The sequence below is a fragment of the Oryzias latipes genome, chromosome 19, assembly GCF_053564925.1.
Source record: "Oryzias latipes strain Hd-rR chromosome 19, Olatipes_Hd-rR_3.1".
Classification (NCBI taxonomy): domain Eukaryota; kingdom Metazoa; phylum Chordata; class Actinopteri; order Beloniformes; family Adrianichthyidae; genus Oryzias; species Oryzias latipes.
In genome coordinates, this window is record NC_136255.1 from 16911087 (window position 1) to 16923908 (window position 12822).

Below are 12822 nucleotides of genomic sequence, written 5' to 3' on the forward strand. Positions count from 1 at the left end.
CAGTGTCCCCTCGTTTTTTGTGGGGGATACAGTCCACAAATAACCCTTTGGTTATTTACATTTCAATCCGGGAAGTAGGATTACAGATGTTTTAAGGCTGCAAAAAGCTAAAGACCCACTCCAAAGAAAAAGGTGTTTTTGCCTTGTTCTTGTGGCATTTTTCTCATGACAGAGGACATATATAAGGAAAATTAACATTTGCCATTTTTGTTGCGCTGCTAATGTTAGGTTGGGGGTTTTGAGGGGCTGTAAACTATTGGGAGAAAGATTAAACAAAAGGATGATGGGAAATATAGGCAGACTTACTCTGCACCAACAGTTCGAGACACAACTCAGAGACAAATTTCTAACAAACTACTGCCGCTCTGCTGAAACTATGTCCTACAAAACGACACAGGTTTTCTTGATTTTGGCTAAAAACAGCACAATCGTAATTAAAAGACTACTGGGAATGCTTTGAAAATAGATCAAAAGATGACCTTTTCTCTCTTGTTCAATGTCTTAAAGTTCAAACCTTTGTAGAAAAATAATTCCAGTCTTATAGAAGGATTATTGGTCAATTAGCCAATTAGGATGGAGAACACAGTATGATGTGTAAAAAAAAGAACAAGAAAAAAAGCATGCGAAATTTACATAACACTAACACAAGGACCCCTGTATCTCTTTTATTTTATCAATTGAATTGTGTTTATTTGGTTTTATGACAATATCTTTTATGAACTATTACATTTCAGTTTAAATGAACTGTCTACAGGTAATCTTTTAGTGTGTTGTGATTGAAAGGTAAAAAAAATGTGAAATTCAGAGTAAATTTTTCTGTTTTAACAAATTAGAATTTCCTTGATTCGTGTGCACTTCAGAGGAAACTTCACTACATATTGAGAAAACTAGTCAGCTTTTCAGCTGTGTACCGACCCAACTTGAAGTTTAAATAAGGAAAGGAAAATGGATGATTTGGCTCTTTGCCTATGACAACAGATAGAAAAAGGGGAGAACATCGGAAAGCTTATCACTAGCAGTAAGAACTGAAGAAGCTGCACAAAAAGAGCAACAAAACTTTTAGATTGACCTTTAAAGCCCAGTTGCCCTGAAGAACAGCGCCCTGTGATAACGTGACCTGGATGACTGAGAATCTGCACCAACACAAGAGTCTCAGTTCATCTTTCAGAGCTGGGATTCCCCCCATCGGGGCAAAAAAAAGCCTGTCAGTCTTCCTGTTTGGCCATGGTAAAGTGACTAATCCGTTCAGTCCTATTATCAGGACTCTGGTGAGACTCGGGTTACAGGCTGAGGTCAAAGAGCAGATTCTCTCCTCCCTCCCCCATCATCCAGACCCCTCTTTCCCTCCTCCACTGCTGACTCCCAGTGTGTCCTTTTGTTCTCCTTTTTCCACCGTTTACGGCGGGACCAATCTCTGGCAGAATGAAACAGACAGACTTGCGTAACCCCGGGCTACGGTGCTCCTGCTTTGATGTCTCCTTAACTGACGGTACATTTTGTTTCTGGGCTCCGTGCTAGGCGCTACCTCCTTGAACAGTACATCAAGGAGGCCTGCGAAGCTGCATGCGGGGGCTCGCGCTGAAATGGGGAAGATAGTTTTAACCTCAGCTGGGAGCTCGAGTTGAGGCAGAGGGAGTGATGGGTCAGTGTTTGGGGAGCAGACAGGGCCCACGCCCCTACAGCACGTTTAATGACCGACTTTGATGTCCTTAAGTAATAAGGCGGAAAGCGATAAACACTCTGTCTTCCGCCTGGTTCAGTCTTCCTCACAGCAGGGTTTTAAATAATTCAATATCCACTCTTTTAGCTGTAATGAAGGTAAAGATGGTCTATTAAAGAGGGTTCACAGAGGTGGAAAATGGGTTTGCATGCGTCTAACAACAGTTTACACAGTTCTAATGTTGTGGGGTTAAATGTATTAACCCCACACTACAAAAATTTAAACAAATACATCCCAAAGTTAGCGCCTGGGGAAGCAGCACATGGGTAAACATGCCAATTAGAGAGATCTGTGGCATACAAGGCGGCCTCCAGACCATCTAATAAATGGTTAAGCACCGGGTCATTTCAAATCGACCAGTTAGAGCCAGCATCCTGCTAATAGAGGCAGCTTTGTGCTGCAGACAATCAGGGTTTGGAAAGGCCCGCATAATAAATACCATTTATGTCCTGCCAATTAGACGAGCAGCGAGCCCATTCAGCTGACCGTCTATTCTCCTCCCAGCTCACAAAGATGATCATCGGGGGAGATCAGAACAATTAACTCACTATCTTCTCCCCCTGCTCTCCATTGTCCAATATCCAAGCTATTAAAATAATTAAGAAAATATTGTAAAGCAATCCAGATGTTTGCTTTAATTGAAAGTGCGCGCGCGCGGAAATTTGGCGTCTCTGGGAGAAGTGAGGAGGAGGAGGCAGGAATACAAATGAAGGCGCCTCCTTTGTGTTGTTGTTTTCCGGGAGATGTGACATGTCTGTCTGACTACTCCCAGCCAATGCGGCGGACAGGGGAACAAATTGATTTTGTTGCTCAAATGATAAATTACCGCTGAGCGCTATGATAAAGTGGAGGAAATTGGAATCCGTCGACCTGATTGAATCATAGGATGAAATTTAAATCAGAAAATCATTACTGTGGTAATTCCAAAATTACTATGTTGTTGTAAAATCACATTAATTTTGAAACAGCAATTTTTTATATGATACTTGTTTTGTTCTCGATTTGTGTAATCAATTAGGGATAAAGTTGAAAGAAATTCGCTTATTATCTAGCGAAAAAAGACTAATTCTTTTGAGTTTCTTGAAGCAAAGGTCTAAAAAAGCTAATGTTTCATGAAGCTTGTGGTACTAAAAAGCACAGATGGAGGTGTTACCCTCAGCTTTGGAAACTTGAGAAGAAGTTTAGCCTGAGCTGGGATAGCAGAAAACACTACAAGAAGCGATGCAGGAAATCTGCTCCATGTTTATTCTCCAAACAGACAGGGATGCTCTGGAAGTAAATCTACTTTCCGCTAAATATAGGTCTTCTTACACTTCTGGGAACTAAACTACAGTGAAAACTGGGAGGGTATGCTGTTGGTATCTATTTAAGAGTCAGTGTTTTTCCTCTCCCTGTGGGTAAGCCGGTCTGCTGTCAGACTTTCCTCTTCGTGGAGCATACAGGAGCTTGGTGGAAACCAGGAACTGTCCTCCTCTCACCGCAGGAGCGCTTCCTCCAACTCTTAACAGTCGATATTTGATGATAAACTGGTGCTGCGCTGCACCGTCTGCTGATGTTTTCCTCTCTGGGTTAACTCACAGATATAATTTCTGGTGTTTGCACACCTTCAGCTTTGCTGCTGGTTCTCAAAAAAAAAAAAAAAAAGATGCCCCCATGAAAGTGGACCAAGCTTTGATTGGACTGGGACAGATCCAGGGGAGTGAGTCGGGACTCTTGCCCTCTAGTTTAGGTGTGATTGGTGGGTATTGGCCCGAGAGAGCTGAACATCTGTGGCTTGGCAGTGCCAGGCTCTCCATGTGACAGCCACACTGATGGGACCAATTGTTTTGAGTGCAGAGAACAGTAATCACTTCAAGCCCAAGTGGCGGTGGCAGTTTTTTTTTTTTCTCTACCCCGCCCTTCTGCAAAATCCACCTCCTTTTACCGCCTTCCATCCACACTGCTCTGATTGTATGTGTTAGATTCTAGACTTATCTAAATTTAGTTTTTGTGAATGGCTGCTTTTTCTCTAGGAAAATGTACCCTTTAGGAGGATTTACACGCTCTCCAACCGAGCCATGTCTTCTTTTAGCCCCCCCACCCCCCACCCCCTGCAGCAAGTGGAATAAACTGGACTAGTTTCATCCTCTCCATGTCAAACGGCAGCGCTGAAAAAAAGATATGAGAGCAGCTATAACCAGCTCTGACCTCTGCTGCCCCCTAAAGAACAAACAGGAAAAAAGCAGACAGCGGCCGCTCGGCTGCAGCTTCCTCCTCTGTCGCTCTCTGAAATCAAAGCACACTGAGGTATTAAGAAGGCAACCATCAATATAAGCTGACAAAACCACTCTATTTACCTTTGATGCCGTGGAGTGGGAGTCCATTTGTTCCTGTTTGCAGCGTGTGCACTACAAAGGCTTGCACGCATAATCTCTCCAAAGGCTGGAGATTACTGTGGAGTGGAGGTGGTTTGTGTGTGCTCCTCTTTCTCTAAAGTGATTTTTAGTGAGGTTTAAAAGCCTTTTCCCTCTTTTTTTTGGAGGGGGGGATAAAATCAGCATCTATGATATGGTTGGAAAGAATGACAACACAGTTCAGAAGTGAGCTGCTGGTTTCAGCAGGGCGATGACTGCCATGAAGGAGAACCTGCAGGTCAAGGAGCCCGTTGTCATCTAAAGTCACAGCACAGCCCAAGGCTAGCTGGTGAAATAAGGGCTCATCTATTCATGCAGGCACACAGGGAGATTTATCACATTCAGTAAAAAGGAGACTCTACATACACCTGAGGAGAGTAAAGAGCACCTTTGAGAGTTCAATGCCAGCTACTTTTAACAAATCTGAAATCTGCAAATGTGCTAAATAGTGTCAAGTGAAAATGAGAATTTAGATTCATATTTTGCAATGCCATGTTTTAATTTCACAAAATTTTGTTCGTTTTTTTTAAACTTTCAGGTCAGCGTTTCTGGTGCAGATTTGCACGCATGTGGAACCTTTTAAAAAGAAATAGATCTTGCATCATATAGTTGTATCCCAAGTTCTCAGCACTAACCCAATATAGAAGAAGTGATGATTTATCTTATATTGGTAATGATAAAGAAATTGTGTATATATATTCATACAAAAACATTTTTTAACTGATTAGTAAATGATATGACCGTTTTCTCCTAATACGCTCTTTACATTTCAGACACCTGCCTTCCCGCTTGTCATCCTGAAAGAATCAAATCCATACATTCTTTATTATTATTTTGATAATTTCATCTGTGTGGCTTTTCACCAAATGGACTCCTGTCCTTTTTCCTCTTTTCTTTTCAGCACTTACAAAACCCGGCAAACTTTCAAACGGCAGCAACAGAGCTGCTGGACTGGTGCGGGGATCCTCGAGCGTTTCAGCGCCCGTTTGAGCAAAGCCTGATGGGATGCCTAACGGTAAGTTGCCAGAGCTAACACCCACCCCCACCTTTTTGCAACCTCAGAGTTGCAGGTTCAAGGGCGGAAAACTGAGCCACTAAAGGAGCTGCTGCGTCGGCTCTTTCCATAACTCCCTTAGGGATGCGAAAGAGTGAATATCTGGCCGCCTGATCTTCAGTGAGGTCATGGCGAAAATGCAAAAGATTGAATCTTTGTTTGGAGAAAACAGGAAACAAATTCAGATTCATCCAAAATTCGACATTTTTTTTTTTTTAAATTATATTTTAATAATTTATTTTTGCTCTAAACTCAAAACAGACTAATAAAATATCAGTGCATGAGGACAGGTTCACCTTTTACCTGAGTTTTCATTATTTACTCACAGCAGCGTCTGGTATGGTTTTGCTCCCCTGCAGCAGTCGAGGAATGTGAGCAGATTCGTGTTGGTGCACCACAGTGAAACCACGGTGACACATCCCTGCACTGGAGCTCCTGCTACTGATTTAATGTGCAGCAGCAGGTGCTTTCCTTCTGTTTGGCCAGTTCAATGTGTTCCTGCTGTGAAAATCACAATGCTTCTTGATTTTTTCTTCACTGGCTCAGCAGACCTAATGCAGGTGTGGTGAAAATGAGGATAAACTAATGCAAATGTGAAATAACCCCGTATTTTATAGCAATTTTTCTATCATGCCTGTACCTCCGAAAGAGCATATTATCATCCTTAATAATAGTTCTTTAAGAATAAACAGAATGTGTTTTTAAATGGATATTAAAGCAGTTTTATTACAGAATGTTAGACCATTTTAAAAAGGAATACATTTTGGCATTTCTTTATTCTGACCTCAGTATGGAAATTATTTAAAGGCCTTTGGTTTAATTCGGAAATATTTTTTGAGAAATGTGTTCATATTCATCATAAAAGTTGAAACAAAATTCACTGACTAAAAATGCAAGAAAGATTTGTTTTATTTGTGTTTTTTTTGTCTTGTTATTTAGTTATTGACACGATTTGCTTGACCTTTATGTGTACTTGTGTCATATTGTTTTCTGCCAGTCCTCCCTTTCCTAAAATTCATTGAAAATATGAAAAGTTGAGTTTTTTAGCTATAATTTTAATAATAATAATACATTTTATTTAGAAAGAAATGCGCTTTACATTTAAACATTTTTTAAAGCATTACATTATAAAGCAGCAATAAAAACAGTTTACCAATAAGGAGGACAGAAAAAAGCATAATTTTCTCTAAAAAAGTACATATAAACTTATATTAGGTAAATAAAAATCTATGAACACTGTTCTTTGCTCACTGATTAGGGTTTTGTTTCTAGAAAATGCATATGTTGTAATCTTTAAAGCTGCTTCTCACACTCTCAGGAGCCTAAAGCAGTTTAATGTGTGCAAAATAAAGCACACACTTTCCTCTTGGAGGTCAAACATGTCATTTAAAGACCTGAACTTAAAATTACTTTAACTTTTTACACTAAAATTACCATCTTTGCTCACATAGATTTTAATTAAACAGCCTATTCTCATTTCTTTTATAGAGGGCTCCCATAAATAAAGACCAGATATAGTGTTTGGCCTTATGTCTAGACTATATTTACAAAGATAATGATATGGTGCGGGCAGCTGCGTTCAGCTGTGCTACCTCAGGACTTGTCTTGAAGTGTGACAGCAGCTCTGAAAAAAGCTGGAAAAAAAATTCCTCCGCAGTGGTGCCTGTTGGTCCTGAAGGTTTACATGATCAGAGCGGGTTCCTTTGAGCTGATAATGGAGCAGATAAATCAAAGTAATGTGCGGGACGCAACTGTGATTTACATCCCCTACTGTGACATGTTGATGTTGCTCTTAATGCTTCCTCTCAGTGGGTCATTGCTGCACTGGAGGCCACATTTTCTCCTTATCGTGCCGTCAGGCTGCTCATATGGAACTGATAAACCCGTAGTGAGTCTATCTTTGGGGTAGATCTGGGTCTGTGATGCTGCTGGGGGTCACTCTTGAGAAGAAAATGTGGCTCATAAAGATGAAAAACGTATTTTAAATGTTGTTCGGGGTAGATCATGAGGCATGTGTCGCTGTTTTCAGGTGGTCAGTCGAGTAGCAGCACAGCAGGGCTTCGATCTGGACCTTGGCTACCGGCTCCTGGCTGTTTGCGCTGCCAACAGGGACAAGTTCACTCCAAAATCAGCAGGTAAGCCTGGAGTTTTCTCAACCGCTACAGACCATCTGTCAATGCTGGTCAGCGTGAGCTCAAACTTTAAATCTGTCTTTTTAGCAAACAGCTTCTGGGACTCACCCACTATTTCTGGACAGCAGAAAGTACACAAAAAATGTTATACAGTAAATATTTTCCATCAAAAACATCTGAGTAGCTTAAACTTAGAAATATCTGTAGCTCAGTTTTCTGGATTTCTTTCTGGTTTTTGACAGTTCAGCAGAAAGCTGCATTTGTCACGCTGGACAAAGCCCCGCCGTCGGCACCGATGGCTTCCTGCATTTATGCGACTTCATCGTCTGAGCTCAGTGATGGATTGCTGGGACAGATGTAGATTGTTCAAAGTTGCTTTCAAAGCGGGGAAAAGGCGAGCTGAGACGAGACGGGAATGAAGACGTATGGGCTGTCAGCGGCTCAGATGATAGCAGGAATATTTCCTGCTCTTTTACAGCTGGTGATTTGTGCTTTCCACCTGTCTTGGTTTATGAGGAAAGCTCGTTTGCGCTTCTGCTTCAGTGTGCTCGGCCACTCCGCGGGGCCCTCTAAAGTCCTGAGTCAGGGCAACATATTGTTTGAGTTTCCACTCCCACTTGCCTTTTTGAACAGCTTCGCATAAACCTCCAAGTGTTGCTGATATGTCAGCTGTGGAGTGGGGGGAATCATTCTGCCTCCAATTAAGTAACACCACCAAATGTTCTAATTCTGCTTAATGCTAAATCAAATCTCATGGCCTACTTTAGGGGCTTAGATAAGATTGCCAATTGATTCTCTGTCTGAATAATTTCCTGCAACAGTAGTCATTTGGAAAGCTGAGAGTGCTTTAGTCTAGGCAGCATCCCAAAGTACATTTCATGGACAATTATGTATCTGAAAATGTAGGAATATTTAGAGAGGAGACTCCTGTAAAGAGACAGAGTGTGTGGATACAGTAGCACAAGGAGAGCTGACAGAACTTTTAGAGAGGAGGCCCGAGGCGAGGAGGCTGTTAAAGCGCAAAGAAAGCCCTCTCCGGCAGCCTGGGGAGATGGCTCTTAAAGGATACTCCCACTGGGCCCCAGAGGGAGGACCTGCTCTGCTGATATCCAGCAGGGCTGTTGCCGAGCGACGGAGGGAGGGAATGGATCACATGACAAGGTCCTTGTGGCATCAACTGCTCGGCCCTCTAACTTCGAAATATCATTTATGACTGAATCCAGAAGATTTAAAGTCTGGAAGGCTTTTGTAGTCTGCTCAAAAAAGTCTAATGCAGGCTGAGAAACTGCCATGTGGACAGTGGATCGGGTCAGTGGGAAAAAATCCCTGAGGAAGTCCGATTTGGTGTTGGATGCCTGTCTTTTCTCAGCTAACTGGTTGAAAATTGAGAGAAAAAGAGAAAAGAAATTGATATTCTCAGTCAGCTGACACCTACAATGGGTTTTGACATCTTCTTCACAAAGTGCCTCCAACAGTTTAAAGACCTTCTCCTATTATATTTTAGTTATTTTAAAAGACTTCCCACTGGTCTTTTATTTATGAGTGTGCTGTTTTTGCCCCAAATCATAAACCTGTGTTGTTTTCTGGGACATAGTTTCTGTAGAGCAGCAGGAGTTCTGTGGAAGGGGGGGGGGGGGGGGGGTGACTTGCTCAATGTGGGCAAACCTATCAAGCCCCCTCACCCACTCACCCTTTTTTGGCTACATTTCATTACAAGCCCACTTTCGCTCCTCAGCCCCACTATGCCACAGCGATTCATTCGGTTTGGGGGCGTCACCAAAATGCTCCGACACCAGTTTTTTCTTCTTTTTTTTTTCTTTTCTGCACAAGGGTCAGAGCGGCACATTCCCAATTGCTCGCGCCTCAGCGAACCCTCGGAATTCCTCGGCTCTAAAGAGCGTAAGGGCTCATGAAAGGGAGGAGCGGCTGAAGTTTCTCAGCTCCTCGGGCCATTCATTCTCACATGTAACAAACGCCTGGTAAACCAGCCATTCAGCAGATAATTAGTTCTCACTCTTGTCAGGCTGGGTTGTCCCCACACTTGTTGTACACATGCAGGGCTGTTTTCAAGTCTAGGCGGGAAGCATTGTTGGTTAGAGTTAACAGTTTCCTCCTGATACAGATAGGAAACTGAAATCCTAAGCAAATTGCTTTGAAATCTTTTGTTTTTAATTTGTTTTTGTGCCTGTAGGCCAATAAAAGGCAATAAAAGTGAGTTTTCCAACTTCTCAAAGAATGAAAAAGAAGGAGCTGGTTGATTAGAGGAGGAATCCTTTTTTTCAATTAAAACAACATTCTTCCAATAAAGGCTAATAAACGTCCAACTCAAAAGGAAAATCAATAAAATGTAGAGTTTGATACCCCTCTGAACTATTTTTTAAAGCTTTCATGCAAAAAATTGTTGCTGATTTTCACTTACTTGCAGTTTCAAGGGGGATCTTGTTTTACAGTCTGCTTAAGAGGTCAGGAATGGAGTTGACAAGCCCTGAGAAGATCTCTGCCTATAAAGCCTATAAGATCAGAAACATCCACACAACACACTCCAGCCTAACGCTGACGGACTTTTCTAAAAGTTTTTTACTCCGTCTATTAGTTTTTGTTTCAAAAATCTGATTGTTTTTTATTTTTTTACATAGAGATTTTTTCCTATCAGAGTTTGTAAAGTTACAGCCTTTGAGCACACAACCATGTCTAATGTGCATTGAGGGGGCGGGGCTCTAAGTCAACCATCGCACACTTTGCTGATGTTAGCTGCTTGAAAAGCAGATACGGTCAATGAAAGCGGAGATCAAGGTTTTTCTGTTCTTCTGCAGGTGGAAACACTTCTAGGATTCATTAGGGGCAGATCTCCCAGCCTTCATTCAGGAGTTTTGGCTATAATAGTTTGTTCTGTGCTTCTCACATGACATGATTCAGACGGTATATTGTTTTTGAAAAAGTCAAAGCTCAAAGCAAATTTTTCTTTTTTTTGTGCCAAGTTACTTCCTTGAGTGTTGATGCTTCAGGCAGTAAAGTTCTAAATTCTTGGCTTAGTGTTAGTTTAAAAAAAAATTGTAAATAATTTATAAATGTTGGCAGTTCAGACTTGAAAACTAAAAATTGAACTTGTTGCGTTGTGTTGCTACATAGGTGGGTTGTGTGAAGTGCTTCTGGGAAACAAACTGAATCTTTAACCTGGTATGGGTGCGTTCAGGTGCCCGTTTCTGATGGAAACGCACTAGGATGAAACGTGGTCCGAACTGCCTCTGAAGCAGCAGCAGGCGGGGATCGGTGCCGTCTTTATCTGCACTAAAATTCCAGTAACGCTCCTGTAAACTAAACTCTCCTTTTTTTTTAATTGAAACCACAAATGAAAGAGTTGAATCAGCTGTTGTTGGGTGCTTGAGGATAAAAGATTGGCCTCTGGTTGTATGTCTTCCGACAGTGGGTTATAGTTGTGTAATTATTTATTCAAAAGATTAGCCGTGCTCTGGTGTGCTAAGACAAATGTGGTCTAATTAGCCCCTCCTTCTCTGATAGCAAACCTCTGAGCATCAGGAAGCCACAACACACAGCTTCCTCCTCCTCCTCCTCCTCTTCTTCTTTCATTCCCTTAATTACAGTCAGTGACTAGTTTGGGGGATTAACTTCCCTGAAGCTGTAGTTTTAAGGGGGTAAAGTCCTGCGCTTCACCTGAACCTGCTCTGTCGCCACTTTTGCACTGCAGCGCCCTCGCAGCGACTGCTGCTTTAAACGAATTGATTGAGGCTTCTTTTTTACTCGTCGCTCTGGAACCAGGCCAAGACACAGGCTGTCTAGCACATTAGGCACCACCCCCCTTTGCAAGTTTGAAATGTGAGCTGCCTTTTTTTTTTTTTTTTTCTTTCCCTCCTTCCCTCCCCTCCCTCCCGTTCTCCCTTCTGGCAAAGTGGCTGTGGCTGCTTCTGTGTGATGTGTGTATTGGGAGAGCAAGCAATGGATCACTAGACAGAAAGAGAAGATACATCAATAACAGCTGCATACATCCGAGGTGAGGAGATAAGCATTTGGTTCTCTTCCTTTCACTTTTTGCCTATCCTCCCACCCCCTCTGCCTCCCCCCCCCTCCTCCTCTTTGCGTTTAACCCTTTTCCTGCTGCATAGCCCGGCTCCAGGTTTAGGTGAATCCTTTGCCACATTACCTGCGTCCCTTCTTCTCCTCCAGGTTCTTAGTGCTACGTAAGGTTTCTTTTCTTTTTCAAACAGCTTATCCCTGTTTTTTTTCTTCTTCTCCCTCTCGTTGTCTCTGGGGTATTTGTTGCTTGAGTGCAAAGAAATCGGTGGCAAGTACAGCAGGAGCCCATTAGCAGTGACTCCATCTGTGATTGGTTTTTGCCTGCAAAACAGAGAGAGCAGCCATGAATAATTGATGCGTATTGTGCAGGCAGTCACTGGACACGCAGGGAGAGAAGAGAGGAAAACAGAGACAAGCTGCTGCCCTGAGACACTGAGGGAGATGAGGAGGAGGGAAGGGAGGGAGAGGAAGAGTGTTTTAAGGAAGAGAGGAAGGTAGGAGGGATGGAGAGAGGGAGCTTTAAAACAGCTGCTAGCTTCAGTCGTGCAGAGATTGCTGCATTGCCTTTGTTCTGCAGTTGCAGATGCACGATCAGAAGTCGTAGGTTGGGATAAATTGGCAAGGACATTGCTGGAGTTTGTGTGGTTGAAGTGTGGGTGGCATTTGAGGCATGGAGGGGTAAGGAGGGGTCTTTGCAACTGTCATTGGGACAAAGCTGCAGAGCTGTGGGCTGTCAGGTGTTTGAGGGGGGGTGGGGGTTCTCTGTGACCAGAAGAAAGGTGGATATAGCTGCTGAGAGGGAGATTTAAAACAAAGATTTCAAACCTCGTTTTTAGACATTCAAGATAGTTTACCAGGTTTAGAATAGTTTTAGCTGCTCTTTGCTCAACATTTCCAAGCTTTTCTTAAAATCAGCAAAGTCTAGACTTTTTTGTTACATTAAGAAAAATACAAAAACGTATATTAACACCAGTTAAAATCCTGTTGCTTCATACTCTACTTGACAGCAGAAAAACTCAATATAATTTTAAGAAAATCATTTTAAAGTTTAATTAATATTAACTAGTTAGACTGGCATTTATTGCCATTATTTTGGAAACAAAAAAATCAAATGTATGTTCAAAGATACTAACTAGTTTTAAATTGTACGAGGATTTATTAAAATGAGCCAACTTGTGCTAAGATTATATACTCATTTGGTTCACATTTTGCTCTAAAAAGATTAATTTCCACTTATTACTCTAGGTTTTTTTTTTGTCACCATAATCCAGGGGTGTCTAACTCATTTTCACTGAGGGCCACATCAGCATAGCAGCTGTCCTCAAAGGGCCAGATATAACTTATACATGCAACTAAATGTAATGAAAAATAAATATAACTACTCCTTAATGTTAAACAACTCATTATTTTTGTATTCTAACTTTTTAAAGTGACAATTACAGTTGCATAGAAAACATACGTTTGCTTGTTACTCTAGCATAAATCCTCTAA

General features: G+C 41.8%; 1 protein-coding gene across 4 annotated transcripts in view; it reads left to right on the top strand.

The window, feature by feature from the left end:
- LOC101156922 (zinc finger MIZ domain-containing protein 1) overlaps nucleotides 1-12822 on the top strand; it is a 197684-nt gene that overhangs the window by 167650 nt on the left and 17212 nt on the right. For 3 of the 4 annotated variants that reach the window (XM_078937241.1, XM_004080409.5, XM_078937242.1), the window contains exons 4-5: nucleotides 5015-5128; nucleotides 7197-7302. In XM_078937241.1, the coding sequence (XP_078793367.1) occupies nucleotides 5015-5128; nucleotides 7197-7302 (220 nt within the window). Of the gene's footprint in view, nucleotides 1-5014; nucleotides 5129-7196; nucleotides 7303-10817; nucleotides 11309-12822 lie in introns of those variants that run through there. The other variant, XM_023949845.2, reaches the window with a different exon arrangement.